This window comes from Chrysemys picta, chromosome 1 (genome assembly GCF_011386835.1).
Source record: "Chrysemys picta bellii isolate R12L10 chromosome 1, ASM1138683v2, whole genome shotgun sequence".
Classification (NCBI taxonomy): domain Eukaryota; kingdom Metazoa; phylum Chordata; order Testudines; family Emydidae; genus Chrysemys; species Chrysemys picta.
In genome coordinates, this window is record NC_088791.1 from 67,463,134 (window position 1) to 67,485,997 (window position 22,864).

A 22,864-nucleotide genomic window follows, 5' to 3' on the forward strand; every position below is an offset into this window, starting at 1 on the left:
AATAATTCTACATTCCTGGTACAGTCAGTCTTCTCCTCTGCCCCTACTATGCAGAAAACGGAATTTAAACTGCTGAAATTTGACTGAATTTTGTTCCTTCTCCTCTGCAATAAGCGCTGACCGTACGGATTTAGTTAAAAAATAACCCCCCTTTCCAAGCTTTCCTACTAAATCACAACATGCATTAGGCAAGTAACTGGATTACAGGAAGCATTAACACTAGCAATTGCCCTTTCAAGTTGAGGAACCACAACATAGCTAAAGGCTGGAACAAAAAAGGTCAGCGAGTGCATTACAGCAAATGTTTCTGTTTGCCCTAAATGATCAAAACCCAAAAGACACAACAAGCAGCAAATGCTGGTTAGAGACAGAAAGGGAATGCCATAAATGCATTCAAAACAAACCAAATCATTTTCAAATGTCATTAATGCAGAAATTCATTTAGCATTAAATTCACAGGAGAAAACTCAGATGTGAAAAAACCTGCAAATAGCAGATGTCTGATTGAATTCCAACAGGCACTTTGCAATGGAAGCGCTGCCTGATGGTGGAAGGCATCCGCCAGGAAAATTCTTACAGTATGATTGAGCTTATTTGGATATTAAATCTCTCAGCACAGCTATAGAAAGAGATATACTGTTCTGACTACCTCATGCTAAAAGACAATATTAAAATAACAGTCTCAGACACTCACACAGAAAGCTTAGTGAAGGCTGTCTTAGCAAAGGCTGCACAAATCACACTGTTGTGGCTAGTGCACAAATGGTTCTCGGTCAGAACAGAAGGTCTCAGAACAGTAGTAGATTCTTCATAGCACAAATGCAGCAGCAAGGCTCTGGACTAAGGTCATTTAATCTACATTTAATAGGACAGTTATATAAGAACTGCCAACTGAAAACCTGTGTTATTCAGCTTTTAAAGTGACTAGGAGGCCATCCATTTGAAAACATAGGGTTCCCTCTGATCATTCTGTGTGGTCTCTCCATCCTGATGTGAGACTTGTGTGTCTCCCAGAATTCATACAAGTTCCCCATAAGGTTCTATCAACTTTTAAGATGAATGGTAGAATACATACCATGCATACGGGGCTTAATTTGCTTACACCTGCATGGACAGCTGTATCCATGTGGGGGGATTCACCTTCTGAGGACGACAAACAGTGCTGCCAAGCATTTGCTAGTTTGAGGGGGTGGGGGAGAGAAAGAAGCCTTAATTCACAGCTAGACTTTATGGGAAACCTGCTGGCTGATGACACACTGAAACAATATATCCATCAGCTGGCCTGGCAACTCCTCCTACCTGACCAGCACCACTCCCTATTGGAACTGCACTAACAGTTGACATTCCTCCAGTGAAGTGAAGTTGTCAGCACTTGGAACTGCTCAAGCCCACTTCTATGTGCAAACTGGCATAACCCCAGGCTGACTCTTGTCCACTGCATATGTTACATACCTAGCACCAAACTGGAGTTGCATAGGATGCAAATTAACATAGAATCTGGTCCTTAAATGCGAATTCTCTGGAAATATATTAATAGCAATTGATGGTTTAAAATCTAAAACTCTTCATATGTTGAGATTAGCCCCTTCTGGTTCTCTTCATCTTCTGTGATTCCAGCAGCTACCTGCATTCCATTTACCTCAACGAAATATGAGCAAATACTTGGTACATTCATCAGCAAAACAACCCATATGCACCTGGAATGTCTAGGAGGAGTCCAATAGCCAAGGCCTAGCCAGGAATCTTCATTTTGAAACAGTCTCTGAGCTAAGATGCCAGCATACTGTACAACAGGGTGACTTATAAAAATGCTTGTGTTTTTTAATCTAGAATCTTTCATAAACGAGTATTGCAAAACAATTTACAGAATTAGTCATATACTGGTTGTTACCATTAGTCATACAGTTATAGCTGAATCTTTTAATTCACACTAATGACCAGGAGACCCACTGTGAATTGCTGAATTTTGTAAATTAGAAAATAAAGAGAAAATCTAGTTGCTTCCTCCTTGGTCAGACAGGGGGATTTATGTCCTAGGTCTCATTCGGTTTTACTGTATGGAGGGTGGGGGTGATAGAACAGTGGTAGCTCTTGCAATGTGTACAGTAGCCCCTATGTATGCCCTGGAGAACAGCTCCACAAAAAGTATTTCCACACCTAAAATGGAGCGGGAGGGGAGGAGTGGGGTGAACCTGGTGGATCAGTGACTACATGGCTCCACTGGCTATATGGGAGGGAGCAGCAGCTTAGGGACTATTCCATCCTGTGACAGTGACTGAGCTGTTTCATTGGCACTTTGCTATCTAAGGCTTCTTTCTCCCCAGCCTACCTCCCGTGGAAATCCCCAGCAGATGGCTCAGTAATCCAGAGAAAAAGATTGCTAACTTGCCACTGAGAAAAGTTTTCCACAGCTCCTATCACCTTGCCAGGGGAAGGAGTTTCTTTTTAGCTCTCCTAGTAAAGCTGCTGCCTGTCAAAGGTTGCATGCTTGGGTCTCCAATTAAGCAGTGCATGCTGCTTCATCTACAGGACAGAGGACTACGCCAGTTAAATGCTACTCAGGGGTTCCTAACTGCTACATAGGAGACACGAGATTTCTAACATAGCTGCTTTACCATAATTATGGAATTATGCAACACATCATAGAAGTGATGGAAAAGACCTGTTAGATTATCCATCCACCTCCCTGACTATAAAGGATTATTCCCTAAAGTACATTTTTAGTGCTTTTTTCACATTAATTTTAAAACCCATCCAGCAATGGGGGTTCTACCACTTTGCTTGGCAGTGCAAATTCAAAGAGAGCAGCACAGAGAAAGGTATTCAAGACACCTGAAGCCAGGGCCGGCTCTAGGATTTTTGCCACCCAAAGCAAAAACAATTTTGGCCGCCCCTGGTTCTTTAATTACTCCACCCTCGGCCCCGCCTCAACTCCGCCCCTTTCTAAATCCCCAGCCCTGCCTCCTCCCCCCAGGCTCTCAAGCCTGGGAGGGAGGGGGAGAAGCGGCGCCCGCGCCGCGGCCACTCGGAGTCTCCCCCCACTCCCAGGTTTGAGAGCCTGGGAGGGAGGGCGAGTAGCGGCGCGCGAATCAGCTGTTTCGCGCGCCGTGGCAGCAGCAGTGGAGGTGAGCTAGGGCGGCCGGGGCACATTTTTAGGGGCGGCATTCTGGCGCCGGCCATGCCGCCCCTAAAAATGTGCCGCCCCAAGCACCAGCTTGTTTTGCTGGTGCCTAGAGCCGGCCCTGCCTGAAGCAAAGACAAGTTCCCTAACTACCTAGGGCCAAATTCTGCCTGTCTGGTTATCTGCCTATTACACACATCATTACAGGGCTTACTGAATGGGAGTGTCACGGGGTGCTCTCTCAGCTACCCGGTATGTTGTGCTGCCTAGTCTGTTTCTATCTCCTCACAGTCATTAATATGCCAAGGACGTTCTCCTTTCCCCAGGTGTATTTTTTGTTCCTCCACTCTTTTACCCACAGAGCGTAACACAGACATCTCAGAGTGGACACATTCCACACAGCCTCCCTCTTCAATACAGCTCACCTTCTGAACTCCTCCTAGCTTCCTCTGGTGACTACCGGTACTTATATCTTCCCAATTACATCATTAGCCCAGTAATTACCACTCCGGTGCTCATAATGCCCCAACAGAAAGTGCTTAATTGATGCTGCAGCAACGTCATTGATCAGGGTGCTGCTACCACTTTGTCAGAGGGAATTTTACTTGAATGAGAAGGCCAAAGTGACGGCTGCAAGTGGCATAGCTCATACAGTAGAAATATGAACTTTGGATACCTGTTGTGGGGTGGTTACCCCACTCCTGGGATAAAAGTAGTAAAAGCAGCTGAGGGAGGCTGGCTGAGTAGCTGGTCCTGATAAGAGGACTGTGAGTAGAAGGACCTAGTTGCCTGGGAGAGAGAGGATACCTTTGACAGAGCAGTGCTGGGGAAGGGGAAGGCTGAGCTGGGGAGTTCAGGCCTGGCTACCTTCCAGGCTGAGGCCTGCAGGAAGACTTAAGGAGGTACTGGGGCTGCAGGGAAAGGCAGCTGGTCTAACCCCTTAGCGAATGATGACTGGCCATTGCAGACTGCAATTTGCCCCTGAGTAAAGGGGCTAAATGAAGACTAGCAGTAGCCACTGAGGCAAGGTGGGTATAGGGTAGGTTGGGGTTGCCCTGAAGAGGGGAGACCCAGAGTGTGTGAGGCACTGCTGTGGGGCAGTACCCTAAGGTAAAGGGGACCAGGGTCTGGGAGGGACAAGGGGCCAGAGGTGGTGGAGACAAGAGGGCCGGTAACCAGGGAGAGACACTGGCCAGCAGGAGGCGCTTTGAGGCTGGAATGAGCTAATTCCCAGACTGACCAGCAGGCAGTGCTGTGGAGGTGAGTGCCCACAGTATCACAATACTTCAGATAAAAATGCACATGAAGCAATATCAAGACCTAGAGAAAGACACTTACCACAACAATCACATTGGTTGCTGGAATCGGGAGATTTTCCACTTCCGGCTCTTCACCAGTCATAGCTAATAGATTGAGGGATGGGTCATAAGCAGGTCTAGGGAATGTTGATTTAACAATTATGGCAGGGTGCAGCTTGCTTATTTTTGCATGGGAAGAGGAATGGAAATTGTGTTTATAAATCTTCTGGCTGTTTGCATCCAAACTTTTCTCAACACTTTGGACATGGCGATAAATAAATACAGGTTTCCCACTCTTTCGCTGATGAATTGCCAAGAAGTGATCATTGTCTCCTGAAAAGCACCCTGTTGAAAAAAGAGAGAACATCAGTGACTTAAATAAAAATACAGTCTCATTCGGCCATTCAGATTTACAGAGCCATCTGCTGAACTGAGTTGCATAGATCCTAGGAGGAATTATTTATGGAATATGGAATGATGCTTTTAAAGCCTGCTGGGCACATTTCAACAATTGTAGGTGATCAACACTATTGCATTGACATAGATTCCACGCTTGACAAATTTTCTTTTACATGCTGGCAAATGGTCATGCTTACATTTTGAAGACTACACAGAGGAAGCCCACACTGGAGCAAATTCTATCTATCTTAGGTACTTATATGGCCCCCCCATTACCACACTATAGTCCAGGGGTCAGCAACATTGGCATGCGGCTCGCCAAGGTAAGCACCCTGGTGGGCCGGGCCAGTTTTATTTACCTGCTGACCAGGCAGGTTCGGCCGATCGCGGCCCACACTGGCCGCGGTTCGCCGTCCTGGGCCAATGGGGGCGGCGAGAAGTGGCGCGGGCGAGCGATGTGCTGGCCGCGGCTTCTCGCCGCCCCTATTGGCCCGGGACAGTGAACCGCGGCCAGTGGGGGCCGCGATCGGCCCAACCTGCCGCGTCAGCAGGTAAATAAAACTGGCCCGGCCCACCAGGGTGCTTACCCTGGCGAGCCGTGTGCCAACGTTGCCGACCCCTGCTATAGTCTTTAATTTATTTACTCTGACAATTCACCAAGGAGGTAGAAAAATATATTATCCCATTTTCTAGATAAGGAGTTAAGGATAGCAGAGACTAAGTGATTTTTTGCCCAGGTTCATACAGGAAGTTTGTGGCAGAGCAGAGAACGGAACCCTTGTATCCCAAATCCCAAGCTAATGCCCTAACTACTGGATCATCCTTCCTCTGCTGGAAGAAAGTAGGTTGCACAGGTGTAACCACATTACTACACTATAATGTGTACCTAGCACAATGGAGAACTTCTCCCGGATTGGGGCCTCTACAAATAAGAAATTATGATGTGTTGTATTTCTATCAGCCTATCTTGCTTACATTTATAATTCTAATCTCCTCTTCACAATATATTTGTTGTGACTGCATTGAAGGCAAACTCCCACTGCTCTTCCTGACTGTATCGTGTTTGTGAGAAGATGGAGGTCACTAAAGATCCCATGGCACTTTTCAGAAGAGTTAAGATGTCAATCCCAGTGCCCTTCAGAGATTCCAGTTTAGGTAATTACATTCTGTTGACCTAATTTCTTCATGAAATTTCAATGAACCCAGACTGCAAATCAAGAACAGTATCCTAGCAGTAACAGTAGATGACAGATACCTAGAGATGAATGAATTTCAATGGTGGGTTAAGCGATTCACGTATATGCAGAAATATTATATGTACTCCAGGGGGTATTCTGCACCAAAAAAATTAAAAATTCTGCACACAACAGAAAACAGTTCCTGTCGCCTTTGAATTCTTTTTAAATAATCCAATTCAAAGCAAGAGTGACTAAACTCACTGCCATCTCATGGCTTTTATATGTATACAAGCTCAGTCTATGTCCACAGCATGGGTCTTGAACCCCAGTCCAGAAGGTGCTTAGGATACAGTATGTGATAAGGATACAGTATGTGATAATCCATTACTCAGTCCCTGTTAACAGTTGCCAGAACTCAAGCTCAACTGTGGCAGAAGACTCCAGTCCTGTGATCTGACAGGCTGAACTCTAGGAGTCTGGATTGATTCTCTGCCTCTCTTTAAACCAAGCAGAGGAACAGGAAGTTGTCTGTGCAACTGGGTTTCCCCTGATTTAGGACTGCATCCCCTGCACTTGCTCCTGGACTCTGACCTCTTGATCCAGCCTGGTACCTGACTCTCAGTCTGCCCTTTGGCTTTTTCCTGGTTCTGGCATCCTGACCCAGCCTGACCTCTAGCCCCTGACTCCTGCTTGGACCATTAAGTCAGACCACCCAAATCCTAATCATGAGAGACTAATCCTGAATAGACAGGTTCACACATCACAGGAATCAGAGCTGGCACATGGATCTGTCCACATAACATATACATATTGACACACAATCACTACATATGTAGCGGAGATACCATATGATAAATTGTAAAGCCATGTGATAAATGAATGGGCCATGCACTTTTGACTGTCAGCAGCCCCGTTTACTAATCCTTCTCCCCAGGATGTATTTTACCATTCCAAATCCCTGAGCAGCTTCAAACAGCGGCCATTTTATTTAAAACAACCTATCTGGGAAATGTTTTATCCTTCTCTCCCCAAAATTTTTACCTTGCCCAGCTTTCGGGAAAGGCAAAATTCAGTTCAGAATCAGTAACTGCTTTATGACTTAAAATGTCAAACTTTAAAGTCTGCTATCTTATATCCCCCAGGCCTGGAAAACAGAGCTTTTTACCACTGGAAAAGGGAGATTCCCAATGGGACCTCACACTCTCTTCTAGCCCTGAAAGGACCCAAGATAATGGATTCTGAAAGGTTTTACATCTGTGAGTCTAGAAAGGCTATTCCCAGTCATTTTCAGAAGTATTTTAAAATTAGCTTTAATTGTTTCTCTTTCTGAGCCAAGAGAAGTTAGAATCATGGTAAAGTAGCTCTCTCAAACATTCCTAAGTTGTTGTTTCTGGAACATATATGGCACTCATATGTATATACCATACCCCTTGTGAACAATGCAGTCATCCAAAATTCATACTGATATAACCTTTATACCATACCACAACATTATGTAAAATACACACAGAGACATGTTAAAAATCACACCTTTTAATTGAGGTACACTTTTTGAAGTCTCAGCTTTTCCATGGCTGTGGGTGTCTTAATTTATTTCAGAGTCTTCCACTTTCTGACTAACAAGTCAGAAGTGGGAGAAATGAGGACAGGAAGAAATTAATTTCACAAGGGAAAAAAAACCAGAGAAATTTGACTGGTGATTTACATATATTCTGTATATTCAAAGGACATTTAAAGCATTTTTCCAGGTAAATTACATGTGTTGCATTTCTTAATTTTATTCCCAGTAATATGTGTGATTTTCAGAAAACAGTTTAACTGAACCTTGTTACTTAAGAAATAGTGTGTCTCTGATCTTCACATCTCTTCCCAGTCCTCTCAAACCTGAGCATTTCCCCACACCATCTGCCTCCCATTCTGCAGCACTAGACACTCACCTGGATCCTGATTTAAAGTCCAATGAAGTCAACAGGAGTCCTCTCATTGACGTCAATAGGCTTTGGACTGGAGCCCTATTCACTATCACTAGATTCCAGCCTCTCACATTGGAAATGTCCTCCCACTTATCTATTGGCTTAAACTCAACCACTTGATCAAGGGGCAGTGGCTGCGGTGTTGGATTCTGCATGGAGTCAAATGCCAAAATCAGAATGCTGAGTGAAAGGATGGATAGTGTGGGCAGTGTCCAAAGTCATGAGATTTTCTAATTGATTTTCTGTTCTGTGAGACTACATCAGGGCCTACACCTGCTTACTCCTGGGGGAATTCTGCACCAAATAAATTAAAAATTTGCACACAATATTTTAAAATTCTGCAAATTTTGTCAAAATAACACTATATAATGATGCCAGTTTCAATTATTTTGGTAATTTATTTCAAAATACCTGTTAGCAAGTATATTTTGTAACAATACAGACATACACAAAAATTCCCCTAGGAGTAGAGAATTAAAGAAACCCCTATAACAACCTAGTTCCTGCTTCTCTGCCCCCTCTCCCCTCAAAGCCCAGACACCCACACCCCCTCCCTCACAGAGCCAGCCGTGGAGTCCCCCTCAGCTGGCACACTCACACTCCCTACCCCCCAGAATCCAGTTGCGGGTCCCGTCCTGGCCCAGACACTCAGAGACACTAACCTTCTAGAGCCCAGGGATCCAGAGGGAGAAAAAACCTGATTCTGGGTCCCAGGCTTGCATGGAGTTTCCTGCACACCACTGCTTCCTTCCTTCAGAGCATGCTGGGAACTGCAGCTGCTGGTTCCCTCCCCCTCCAGTACCCTCCCCCTCTCCCCAGCCTTGTCTTCTATTTACGAGCTGGGCTCTGCCAGGTCCAGCAGCCCTCAGTGGTGGCCAACATTTCTGCACCCCATTTCTGGGTGGGGGAGGAAATTCTGCATGCCCAACATTAATTTCTGCAAAATTCTGCATTGTGCAATGGCACAGAATTCCCCCAAGAGTAACTGGCTTGAGAGAGAAAGGAGAAAAAGATAGAGCTGGTCAAAATTTTTCCATTGAAACAGTTATAACAGAAAACTGGGTTTTTAACTAAATGAAATGTTTCATAAAAGTGTCTGCTTTCTGCAGAAACTTTCAATTTTTCCATCAGAAACCAAGTGCCCCAAAACAAAAATATTTAGATTTGGATATCAGCTGTGGTGTCTCATGGGAGTTATAGTTCAGTGTCTTCATGTTCACACTCTCCTCTATAGGCCAGGCTTCTCAGCAGGATTACTTCTCCCACCATGCACAATGACCAGGGACTCTCAGGATGCAACTACCATATGGGGAGACTGCAGTGCATCATGAGAGATGTGGTCCAACCAGGGATCCCAGCCTACAGAGGAAAATGAGCCTCCCAAAATACAACTCCCATGATGCACCATGGTAGCATTTGTGAATCAAAAAGTTCAGTTTTCAGAGATAATTTTGATATTTCATCAAAAAATCCCAAAACCAAAATATTATCCACAGGGATAAAAAAGCCCATTTTCTGAAGGGCTTGAATAAAAGCCCTGATTTTTCATTACATCCACAGGGAGCCAATTGCAGCTCCCTGACCTTTGGCTAACCAGCCGTGACAGAAGCTAGAACAGTGGACTGGAGTATCTGGCCCAAGTCAATTTTTCCCCATTGCCTTCTCTCCAAAGATGAAATCATCCCCCCCCTTTTTTTTTTTTTTTTTTGGAATCCTGGCCAATTTGTACCCCAGACTAGTGATTTCTGAAGTTGTCATTTCAGAGCCCATTAATGGGCTTATTTATGGAGTAAGGTACTACTCAACTTGAATACAAATGGCAGAATGTGGCCCTTAACTTCCACTGACCTCAATGTCCCACAGAAAGTACACATTTTGGTAACATCATTGTGGCTTATTGTGTCTCATTATAACTACTGAAGGAGCAGAAAACACAGTTGTAGAGACAAGGTATTCTTGCAGGAAACAGCAATGTAGAGAAAGAAAAAGGCAAAAAAGATTAGGGCTGGTCAGCTTAGAAAAGAGATGACTAAATGGGAAAATGATAGAGGTTTATAACATCATGAACAGTGTGTAAAAAGTTAATAGAGAAGTGTTATTTACCCTTTCCCACAATATAAAAACCCGGGGGCAACCCGATGATATTAATAGGAGCTGGTTTAATACAAACAAGAGGAAGTACTTTTTCACACAATGAACAACTAACCTATGGATTTATTGTTGTGGGTGTGTGGTTGTGAAGGCCAAAAGTATCCAATTTTTTTTTTGAACACATTTATAAGTTCATGCAGGATAGGTCCATCAATGGCTATCGGCCAAAATGGTCAGGGATGCAACCACATGCTTGGGGTGACCCTAAATCTCTGACTTCCAGAAATATAAGGAGCGGAAATCAGGGATGAATCACTCCATTAAAAACCCTGTTCTGTACACTCCCCCTGAAGCTCTGGTATGTGTCACTGTCAGAGACAGGATACTGGGCAAGATGGACCATGATCTGACCTAGTATGGCAATTCTTATATTCTTGTGTTCATTGGTCACTTCTCTATTGCGTCTGTTCAGAATGCTGAAAAAGTAATTTCTGCAGATTCAGGTGTGCTCAGCCAGGGCAAGGTTTTTCTCCTGTGCTAAAGCTCCACAAGCAGAAGAATATTTTTCAGAAGCAGTCTGTATCTTCTAGCATCAGAATCCTTCCTGGAAGAGTATGACCAAGACCAAACAAACTGTTCCCCCTTCCTTTCAGCCCCCCCTCCTTCTCTGCCAACCCTAACAATGCTTCTTTGATTATTGTTAGTGTAAGCCTACAAGGACATCAAATATGGTTAGGGACCGATTCAGCACCCTTTTCTTCCCATTGAGCAGTTCTTACTCATACCAAATTGCAGTATTGAGCCCATACTTCCTGTGATGTGGTCAGAAGTTAGGTACAGTGAAATTCCATGAAAAATTTGTTTGGGAAATATGAAAATTGCCTTATTACTTAGATCATGAGCTCTTTGGGGCACAAATAATCTTTTTTGTTCTATGTTTGTACGGCACCTAGCACAATGGGGTTCATGTCCGTGACTAAGGCTCCTAGGTGCTATGGCATTATAAATATTATTAATAATTAAAAAAAACAGAGAAATTAAAAGTGATCTCTTAGTGATCTCTCTCTGCTTTTAGCAATACTTAAGGGAAGAAAGTATGACAGATTTGATCATGCTACTTAGGTGCAGCCCAAAGTAAAGGGGAGCATGGAGCTGCACTGCCCCTTGAGGAGCACTGCAAAGCATCCAGGAGGTAGAATGCCGAGCTGAACTCCTCCAGCACACACAGAGAGCATGTCTGCTATTACAACCTTTTAGTGCATATAGGCCTATTCTTCCCACTGCATTGGTCCCACCTTCACCCTCCAAGGGCAGGTTATTCTTTAACTGCCTACTGCAAGGCTTCTTGCACCTTTCTCTGAAGCAGCGGGTACTTGTCACTGTCAGTACCAGGCAGGGCCGGCTCCAGGCACCAGGCACCCAAGCACATGCTTGGGGCGGCTCCTGGTAAGGGGCGGCGGGGGGAGCACGGTGCGGCATTCCGCGAGGAGGGGGGGTGCACTCCGGCGGCGTGGCAGTCGGTGGGCTCTGGCGGCGCGGGGGGGCGTTCCGGCGGCTCTCGGCGGGGGGCGGGGGCGGGCGCGGGCTCCGGCGGCGCTGGGGGGCATTCCGGCGGCTCTCGGCGGGGGCGGGCTCCGGCGGCGCTGGGGGGCATTCCGGCGGCTCTCGGCGGGGGGCGGGCTCCGGCGGCGCTGCGCGGCGCTCGGGGGGGGGGGTTCTGGCGGCGCTCGGCACGGGCTCCGGCATGCGGTGCTCGTCGGGAGGGCGGCGCGGGCGCGGCGCTGGAGGGGGGTTCCGGCGGCGCTCGGCGCGGGGGGGGGCGGCCTCCGGCGCTTGGCGGGGGGATGACGCGGGGGCGCGCCACTTTTTTTTGCTGCTTGGGGCAGCAAAAAAGCTAGAGCTGGCCCTGGTACCAGGTTACTGCAGTATTTCCAAAATGGTGTATCTCAACCCAGGAGTGCATTGCAGGAAGATTTTAGATGGGTCGCGAGGCGCTAGACAAAATACACTTCTAATCCAATGCACAGTTGAGGCTCCAGAGAGCAAGCCCACCCTACAGTCATCCCACACAGGTGGATCCTTTCCTGCAGGGCTGGTCCTGGCTCCCCATTCAGGATGTTGTGACCTGATGCATGGGTCGCAATGCCACTCGCTCAAATTTGGCCTGACCGTCCCTTCGTCATGATGGAGGAGTGGCCTGACCAAACCTGACTGGCATTGCAATCAGATATGCCAAGTCGCAATGTCCAGAGCTAAGAGCAAGCCCCATCCCTGAAGGACAGGAGCTGCCCCTGCATGGCGATTGTGGGGTGGGCTCACTCTCCAAACACCCCTATACTCCAGGGAGAGTCCCCTCCACACAAGGCTAAGATTAGGGTTGTGGTGAGGGTGCATAGATGTAAGAGTCGGTTGCAAAAAAAAAAAAAAAAAAACCAACAGACTAAATGAAGTTGGTGGTTCACTTTAGTAAAAAGTTTGGGAACCACTGGGTTACAGAACTAGATGGACTTTGGTCTGCTCTCATATGATCATTGTTCTGTTCCTATAAGCGTAAATGGGCTGAGGCAATAGCCTGCTTCCTCCCTGCTCCCTTTGGGCAAAACAATTCCTGCATTCCAATGAGAATGGGGAATGCAATTCTGACCAGTCCTTACACCTTGCACCGCTGTGTACCTCCATAAGGTAGAGAGTCTGGCCTATAGTGGGGGGAATATTACCTTCAAGTCTCTTGTAAAATATTTATATTGTGATATGATTTTATTAGTCTTGATCCAGTTCCCAGGAGTCCAAATTACAAATATCTAATGCTACATTTGTCATTGATAACTTTGCTGGTAATTGCTAGAGAAAGGCCAAGAGCTGAATAGGTGAAGGAGATTGCACTACACCAGAGGTAGGCAACCTATGGCACACATGCCAAAGGCGGCACACAAGCTGATTTTCAGTGGCACTCATGCTGCCCGGGTCCTGGCCACCAGTCTGGGGGGTTCTGCATTTTAATTTAATTTTAAATGAAGCTTCTTAAACATTTTAAAAACCTTATTTACTTTACATACAACAACAGTTTAGTTATATATTATAGACTTATAGAAAGAGACCTTCTAAAAACATTAAAAATGTATTACTGGCACACGAAACCTTAAATTAGAGTGGATAAATGAAGACTCAACACACCACTTCTGAAAGGTTGCCGACCCCTGCACTACACTCTCACCCTGAGAGGAGGTCCTTTCAGGTCAAGGTTGAGGCATATTGAGGAAACTTGCACTACCACTGGTACTTCAAGAATCAAAACAATTTGCATTTTCAGACCTAGGTAGTAGCCACATATCACCTTGGTCACCTTGAGCGATCAGTCCTTCAAGCCCTCATATAGATTGCGCCAATCACAACAGGTCTTCCATTCTTCTCTTATCCCGGCCTTCTTTCTCCATGTGCAGCCATGCCTCACAAGGCATAGCCCCATATATTAGTCAATTACTCAAGAAGCATTTTGCCTCTGGATTACTCTTTCCTCTCAGAAAACCAAGCAAATCACTGATATTTTAAAGGTTAAGAAAGACAACAACAAGGAATGTGAGTTCTAAATACAAATACCAGATTCATCTCTCCATGTTTCATTTGTTCTACACAAAAACATTTTAACATATCAAGAGTACTCAACATTTCTGGTAGAAAAATGCTTTATATAAACATGAAAGACCAGATGAAAACAAAAGCTGTCTGGAGACAAAATGCCTCGCATTTGTAATGTCTACTTAACAGTATGCCTTAAATGGCAGCAAAACAGCATGCCAATCAAGTCAGACTAAATCTCATTAATGTAGGTTACGTAGCTCTAGCTGTACACACACTAATGTTTATCTCTAGCAGCTAAAATCAAAAATTATTACCAATAAATCCAAATAGATTTTTAAAACAATGACACAAATGTACAGATTTGTGGTTAATCAAATGAATAGAACATGCTTTGCAAAAGATATTTTCTTAAGTTAATTAGACTGAATTTAAGAGAAAAAAAATCTGGATGTTGCTTTACTAGTCTGTGGATGAGGCAGTGTGTAAGAAACTCCAGAACTGGCAAAAAACAACTTCATCTGAAAAATATTTCACTACACATAACATTTTCCAAGGTATAGGGGTTGTAATTAAACATCAAACAAATGCACAACAAAGCAGAACACAAAGTAGTCAGAATGCACCCAATATACGATTAAGTGCACAATAGTATTTTGAAAGTGAGGCTTTGCATCTCATCATCTTCTACATTAGGAGTGTGTTGCCTGATGTATTGAAAATGGAACCTGTTCCTATGGCCCATTGATTTCAGTAGGTCTACTCATGTGAGTTAAGAGATGAAGCACTGGTCCCTAAGGCACTTAGTATTCTGACATATTCAGACACATAGTATTGATGTATTGATATTATCTCATATTTGCCTGTTTTTCAGAAGGTGCCACATGTATTTATTTGACATTATTGTAGTTTTCCAAGTGAAGACAATCAAATTCTGTTCTGTGTTACAAAGAGGTAAATCCATAGTGACTCCAGTGAAATCAGTATTTGCTGTAATGGAAAGCAGAATTTGAGCCTATGGAGTACTGGTGCAGCTAATGTGGCTCTGAGAAATCAGTGCTTTTCATGAGTTCTTAGGATACATAACTGGCTGGCCTTACCAAATATTTGATTCAGAGCTGTACTGGTGACCCGACAGGACAGCTACATTGGTCCACAGTATAAACTTCCTTTCAAAAAAGATGGACTTTGGCCCATTGCCACAGCATTTAAGCATGATTGTCTTTGATGCCACAATACTTCCAGCAACCATCTGTTTTGTGAGTGATAAGTATACTCAGCACTAGATTGTGGCATTTATGCCACGACCCTGACAGGAAGTCAATGTGGGCAACCTTGCCCAGAAGCAACAATGGGAGACTGGGCATGTCTGAGGCACAATCTTTCTGGGGGCTTCTCTGTGCACATCAGGGCTAAGCCCCTTTCCCCAACCATTAGGCTAGCACAGATTGCTCCCCACTTCTATGCACCAGTCTTACTCCATGTCACCACCTCTTCCCCATCCCTGGTTTTAATATCGTGCTCCCTGAGTGCAGAGTCTCTATTTCCCCCTAAGCATGGGACTGTTACTGTAGAAAGGGCTTTTAAACCCTAGCAAGTGAAAGCATGATGTAGAGGGATGGGGGAAGGCTTCTTGCATGTCCTTCTATCCCAGCACACCCACACAAATCTGCTCACAATCTGGTTTTCAGTGAATTCTTAAATTGGCTGGCTCTGATCTTATATCTAGAGTAAGCCTATAATTACCATTTTTACATTGCAATTTCCTTCCTCAAATCATGTTCCCAGACTTGAGAGAGTGAGTTATAACATTTACTCATTTCATCTTGAAAAGAGCATTCTAATTTATCAGAGATTTTAATTTCAGAGTTCTAACGTGAATCTCAAAAAAATCTAATGGCCAGAACTCCCACTGGAACTACAATGATTTGCACCAGTGGAAGGTCCCCATGTTGTCTCTGGTGTATTTTCAGTCCCACCAGCTCAACATGATACACACATTCCTTTGCAAGAGACATGGTTAGTATTGAAGTATGGACAGTTTGCAGGAACTGGTTTTCCAAATTTAACATTAAACCTTATGTGTTCTCAATATGACATGTGGTGTTATAAAGGCATTCCAAAGGAGAATACACCTCAATATTTTTGACTGGATATGCTGCACACAAACTTCCATTTTGAAAGACACTTCCCATTACAAACTAGCAGGGAGGAGTAGATGCTCACTCCAAGTCTATTTTCATATGCATTGCACACAATCTAGCACACTTCCTTTAAGTTTCTCCACACCTGCAAAATTCTACTGTGAGAGATTTTCATGTTACTTTGCAGTTACAACTGTTTGGATCAGGACTGAGCAGTATCTCAAGAGGATACATGCCAGTCTTCTCTACTAGAGTTTCAGATGAGCTTTTGGAGCTGCTGGGATCTCTTTTGGCAAAAGACTGAGAGTAGGACTTTTGTCTTTCCTGGTTGTTGAAGTACTGGTCCCATGTTTGAGATTATCAATGTGTTCCGTCACGGGAGAGAATAATAACAGAGGCCCTGAAGAAAGTTGCTGTAAGGCCCTTGCTCAAGAAACCAGGTCTTAATGATGACAATCCTACCAACTCTTGAGTACAATTATTTGACTTCTTGGGCCTCCAGCACCAGAATTTGTTAACCTTTAGGACTTTCTGCAAAAATAACTTTCTCTCTCAAGATTTTTATAAAAGACATATAGATGGTTGATATGGAGGTTATTATTTGGGTAGGTTTTATTCCAGTCTAGATGGTTACAGTGACTGTATATTTTATTCTTTGTTTTTATATTTTAAGCCTGTTCATGGAATTCATGAAAAGACAATGACATTAAATAGTTAATTAGTTCAGTAACCTAGATAACACCAATGGTTCACTAGCATAGATGCTGGAACTAGGGCTGCTGGGGGTGCTATCTCACCCCCTGACTTGAAGTGGTTTACATCATATTTAGGGTTTACAGTTTGATTCAATGGCGTTCAGCTCCCCCACTATAAAAATTGGTCCAGAAGCACTGTTCACCAGTTCTAATTATAAGCTTATTTTGGTGTATCACTATGTGTTCTCACTGCCACCTACCATTCTTTCACCAAAATAACAATGGTTTCTGGTAGTCTTGAGAGATACTAACTTTTTGTTGCAAAAACGTGCACTATATCGTACCTACTAGCATTGTATGCCATTACTTTATCTTGCAGTTTTCTTCAAAGCATAATAGCAGCTAATGGTTCATAGTGATTTGTAATCAGTTAGTACAAATGTAGGCCTTACTCCAGCTCTGACAGCTCTGTGCAAGCAGATTTCTGCTCTTGCACATTGCCCAATACAGCACTGGGACAATAAAGGGCCTAGTCCTATACTGACTTCAGTGGAAATTGCAGAGGTGTATCAGAGAGCATGACTAGATTTAATTTGCTTTCTACACAGCTGTAATGTTTTATTGACAACAGCATTTAAACTGAATTCAATTGATCTTTTAAAAAAAAACAAATGTAGAAATTTGAGATTCTTTTATGGTGAAAAAATTTCAGCTTCTTTGCAAATACATATCCTGATATTGGAGCACAATGGTAATGGAACAGCCTTTCCATGGCAAACCCATTTCTCCAATATGCAGTTTAATACCTTTCAGTTACAAAGAATTGCATGAAATACATTACAGAATCAATACCACCTTGTTGTAGTAATATCTCAATTAAATACAAAATCGTATTTTTTTCTAAAACCTATTAACATCAACCGATATTACGGAAGATATTGTTAGTGTATCTGCCAATTGATATCTTAGCATCCTCCTACATAGAAGTCGGATTCATGTATTTTGAACTTTGGAACAAATCCATATATGAAAAGCCAAGTAGTTTCCACCACAGAGCAAAACAAAATACGAAAAACATATAACTTACGACCAATCAGTAATAATGGTAAATGAAATACATTTTATATTGCCAGATGAACCCTTATCACAAAATCACCATTCATAATTCACAACTGTACACTGTGCTCCATAGAAAGCTCCAGAATGAGCCAAATGACTAATTCATCTTTTACTTCAAGGTTAAGTTTACTATGATAGTAAAAGTCAGGAAGCTCAATAGTGTAGTGTCTTGAATGACACAAGAATACTAACAGAAAACTCCATGCAGCCCTGGCTAGAGTAGGCACAACTCTCACCTTTGATGAGAGCTGTGCACATTATAAGACTGAATATGTCTCTTTTAAGATTTTAATGCTAATTTTTCTAAAGTGATTATTCACCAGAATTGCATGGGAAACAAGATAGTAACATATGGGGTCTGTGTTGTTTTCTCCATTTTTGTGATTATTGAAGATTTTCAGATTAAAGGCTAACTTTCATAAACAAACTTTCCAATTAACTTAATAAAACAAGTTAAACTTACCAAGGCAATTGTACATTTTAGTTAAACCAGTTTCCATTAGTATGATGAAAAGACTAAGCAAGGCAGTCTGTGCAATTTAGAATAAATAGTGGATAAATGAAGATTTAGAAGGCATGTTATGCCAAATAAAGGTTGTACCCTAATTTTATACAGATGATCATTTTAATATATGTTTTTGTAAAAGGACAACCTAAAAGCAGCTTAAGGATTTTCATAAAATGGATTTCAAAATGCTCCTTATCCTTTAGTCTGTAATCTCTGTCACACACGTTGTGTAAAATAGCAATACATGACTCTCCTAAGCAATCATAAATACAAAGGAATAAGACATGGTTGAAATCTTGTCAAAGATAGATTTACCATAAGGGTAAAGTACTAATAACTGAAGGTAACAATTTCTTGTGACTAGATTAAACAAGATGATGCCATGCCCATTTATCTAGTGTATTAAATAATGTATACAACTATTATCATAACCTGATAACCATGAATTATTTATTACCATGTTACATTTCTAGTAGTATTACTTAACCCTGATATGCTTCTAAAACCTTTCAAGTTACCTATAAAACCTTCCCATAATAAAACAGTTCAAGTTAATGGAATACTGAAATGCTCTCCAAAAAGATGGTTTGTGGCAGCAAAAGACTGTATGTGTACTCACATATTCATAGAGTCATTCATAGATTGCCAGGCCAGAAGGGACCATTGTGATCATCTAGTCTGACCTTCTGTATGACACAGGCCATAGAACTTCCCCAAAATAATTCCTAGAACAGATCTTTTAGCAAAAAAGCATCTAATTGATTTAAAAATTGTCAATGATTGAGAAACCATCACAACCCTTGGTAAATTGTCCCAATGGTTAATTACTCTCACTGGTAAAAATGTATGCCTTATTTGCAGACAGAATTTGTCTAGCTTCAACTTTCAGCCATTGTATTTTGTTATACTTTTCTCTATATATACAAAGGGAGGTCGTAATGGACTTATGTTAAGTTATAAGCTGGGTGCAACAGCCATTTTCTATGTCAGAAGTAGAGATACGGCAGTATTCTGCAAACACAGAAACACTTCAGTTATATTAATTACAAACTACATTTAATTATATCTTCAGCACCAATTTACTTTCCTTCTAAAAGAGTGAGAATTTAGGTTAACATGATTGGAAGTTGGGAAAAGGACTCAGGAGAAAGGGCAGTTTTTACACCAATTAAGCCATATCCTTCTTTTACTGAATAAATACAGCAAATGATTATCAAAGTGAAACTGATGCTTGAACTGAAAAGCTCTGTGTAATATAGTTTTTCGTTAACCACATTTCTGAATGATGCCCACATTTTGCTAGCTAAGCAGTGAGAGGATTTGCTAACGTAGCTACAGGACTACTGCACAAATGACTGCTGTCGCAGCTGAAATTTTGCTGTCTAAAATCCTGTTTCCACGTTTGAATTCAGGTGTCAAATTTAAAAGAGGCTAAATGTTTTTTTTAAAAACTTCCATCATTCCAAAATATTTAGAAACCTATGTGGCTAGTGCTCCAAATCCCAGAGCAATAGTGACCGAGAATAATAGGTAGTATCTGTATGCGTTAGAGTACCTGAAGTGGCAACAGCTGAGGGCTTGCACGCGGTGCCATTTAACTGTGCTTTTATTTTTAATTATTAGCAACACTTTTGAGGATACCTACTACTACTGCGACCGAATTCACCTCAGTGACATTTGGCCTCTTAACAACGCTCCAGCTTTGCAGTTGTGTTTATTCCGGTGGTTGCTGACCATGGTGCTGAAAGACACACACGGTGCTGAAACACTCCCGCCCCCTCCCTCGCTCCCAAACCTGCGCTGCTCGATTGGCGGAGGGCACTTCATGGACAAGAGAAATGGCCAAAGAGGCAGTGGGATCTCTCAAGCTACCTGATCAGAGCCATTAGTTCGGCCCTTTGCATCCCGCTCAAAGGCATCGGTGGAGTTTCCACTTGAACCCTCCCCAGCCCCAAAGAGGGAAGAAGCCGCAGCTAATGATTGCAGGCGTTAGATTAACCATTGCGCCCTCCTCCCCCGCACACGTGCTTTAGTGTGTGCAAAGCTGCATCCATTTTAATGCAGGGAGGGAGGAGGGGACGCGGAGGAGAAACTCCCTGTTTAGACTAACGCAAGCATCGCTGTTACCCGCAGCAAGGATCTTACACGGTCGAGCCAATACATGTGGGGTGGGCGCATTTAGCCCCGACCTTTGCCATTGTCCGGCAACAACAGGTGCTTTATCAGCTCCATTAGCGGGTGCTCGTTTGGAACACGCAGCTCTCCCCTCGTTCAGATTACGGGGATGCTCCTCAGAGCTCCGTCCCCTGGGTAGCTCGGCAGCATTTGCCGCGTCTGCCCGGGTAACACCACCCAGCGTGGCCGCTTACCTGCCACCTGGAGATGGAGCAGCAGGCACACGACGGGGAAGCAGGCGCCTGTCCTCGGCATGGTGCTGGCCAGGAGCTGGGGCAGCCGCGATCCGGCGGCCGTGTCAGATTCTCCGCCCCATCGGGTTTTGAGCATGCCTGGGAGCTGAGCGGAGCATGCGCACGTGGCTGCCCTCACCTGCCCCTGGAATCGGCTCCCGAGGCGCGACAGTGGCGGGGGCTTAGAAACAGCGCGAGGGGCGCGAACGCAGGGGGAGGGGGGCAGAGGAGCAAAACCCGGGGAGCGAGAGGAGGATGGGGACCAAAAGGGGGTGGGCGAGGGGAGTGAAGGGGAGCACAAGCAGGCAGTGAAGGGGAGAATGGATGGGCTCCGGGGAGTGGGTGGTAGTGGGAGAAGCAATTGCACATAAGGGGAGGGTGCAAAAGTGAAGAGATGAAGGAAGAAGGGGAGAGCCCTTAAAATCCCGCCGATTTAGCACTGTTATAGGAAGGAGCGAGAGGAGAAAGTGGGGGGATTTTTTTCTTCAGTTCAAAATCTAACAGCATTGAGGATCCCCCCGCCCGCAGCTAAGCTGCAGCGTTTGCTTCTAAATCTGCAGAGATGTTCAAATCTACCCAGTACTACTAAAGCGCTCAGATGGACATGTTTGCTGCTTCACATGACTTAGCATGTCCGCAGGCTCTTCGAACTACATATATTTTTATGAATAGTTACATCGAACGCCCCCTTGCAAATTATGTAAAACCCCGCCAAAAATAAACAGTTGAAAGTGTGTGACAGAGGTCATGACTGACAGGAAATAAAACAACGTTTGTCTGGGATCCAGTCAGCTCAGTGTACTAGTTCAAACATGTTCACATTGTCAACAGAGCCTATTAAGATACAGTGCCTGGCATAATGAAAGGTTTCAGAGTAGCAGCCGTGTTAGTCTGAATCCGCAAAAAGAAGAACAGGAGGACTTGTGGCACCTTAGAGACTAACAAATACCCACCTGCTGAAGTGAAAAAACAGATTGACAGAGCCAGACGAGTACCCAGAAGTCACCTCCTACAAGACAGGCCCAACAAAGAAAATAACAGAACACCACTAGCTGTCACCTTCAGCCCCCAACTAAAACCTCTCCAGCGCATCATCAGAGATCTACAACCTATCCTGAAAGATGATCCTTTACTCTCACAGATCTTGGGAGACAAACCTGTCCTCGCTTACAGACAACCCCCCAACCTAAAGCAAATACTCACCAGCAACCACACATCACTGAACAAAACCACTAACCCAGGAACCTATCCTTGTAACAAACCCCGATGTCAACTCTGTCCACATATCTATTCCAGTGACATCATCATAGGACCTAATCACATCAGCCATACCATCAGGGGCTCGTTCACCTGCACATCTACCAATGTGATATATGCCATCATGTGCCAGCAATGCCCCTCTGCCATGTACATTGGCCAAACCGGACAGTCTCTATGCAAAAGAATTAATGGACACAAATCTGACATCAGGAATCAAAATACTCAAAAACCAGTGGGAGAACACTTTAACCTGTCTGGTCATTCAGTGACAGACCTGCGGGTGGCTATATTACAACAGAAAAACTTCAAAAACAGACTCCAACGAGAAACTGCTGAGCTAGAATTGATATGCAAACTAGACACAATCAACTCCGGTTTGAATAAGGACTGGGAATGGCTGAGCCATTACAGACATTGAATCTGTCTCCCCTTGTAAGTATTCTCACACTTGTTATCTAACTGTCTGTCTGTACTGGGCTAGCTTGATTATCACTTCAAAAGTTTTTTTTCTCTTAATTAATTGGCCTCTCAGAGGTGGTAAGACAACTCCCACCTGTTTATGCTCTCTGTATGTGTGTATATATATCTCCTCAATATATGTTCCATTCTATATGCATCCGAAGAAGTGGGCTGTAGTCCACGAAAGCTTATGCTCTAATAATTTGTTAGTCTCTAAGGTGCCACAAGTCCTCCTGTTCTTCTTATTAAGATACATTTCTTCTCGTAGCCATCCCAATCTGCCAATCTTGATGTCAGACCTTCCCAGAAGAAGCCATAGAATTTGATTATATGAAAAAAAGTTTAATTTTCATAGGGTGATAGGATACCCAAACTAAAACAGCCCCACAGCTAGGTCCTATTTAAAAGTTCAGTTTAAATTATATATATATAAAAAGGCATTTAGAGTCTGTGAGACTCCTAAGCCAGGCTAAACCCCGCAAGAAATGGCAAATGCTTCACCCCTGCAAATGGTCTGTCCATTAACCATCGTTTGATATAGGGGAAAGTATGTTTCTGTGATCTGTTCTGTAATTAAAGCCATACATTGCAGGGTTTCTGCAGTGGACAACTTTGAGAAAAGTGGGATGGGTGAA

General features: G+C 43.7%; 1 protein-coding gene across 3 annotated transcripts in view; it reads right to left on the bottom strand.

Moving 5' to 3' along the window:
* The window catches only part of PTPRR (protein tyrosine phosphatase receptor type R), a 214,020-nt gene extending 191,209 nt beyond the window's left edge, over positions 1-22,811 (bottom strand). The window contains exons 1-3 of one of the 3 annotated variants that reach the window (XM_065558877.1): positions 22,484-22,811; positions 20,472-21,361; positions 4,460-4,764 (exon numbers count right to left, since the gene is read on the bottom strand). In XM_065558877.1, coding sequence (XP_065414949.1) covers positions 4,460-4,764; positions 20,472-20,607 — 441 coding nt within the window. In that variant the 5' untranslated portion in view covers positions 20,608-21,361; positions 22,484-22,811. Of the gene's footprint in view, positions 1-1,075; positions 1,092-4,459; positions 4,765-20,471; positions 21,362-22,483 lie in introns of those variants that run through there. The other 2 variants (XM_065558886.1, XM_065558891.1) reach the window with 2 other exon arrangements.
* Between the last annotated feature and the right edge of the window lie 53 nt (positions 22,812-22,864).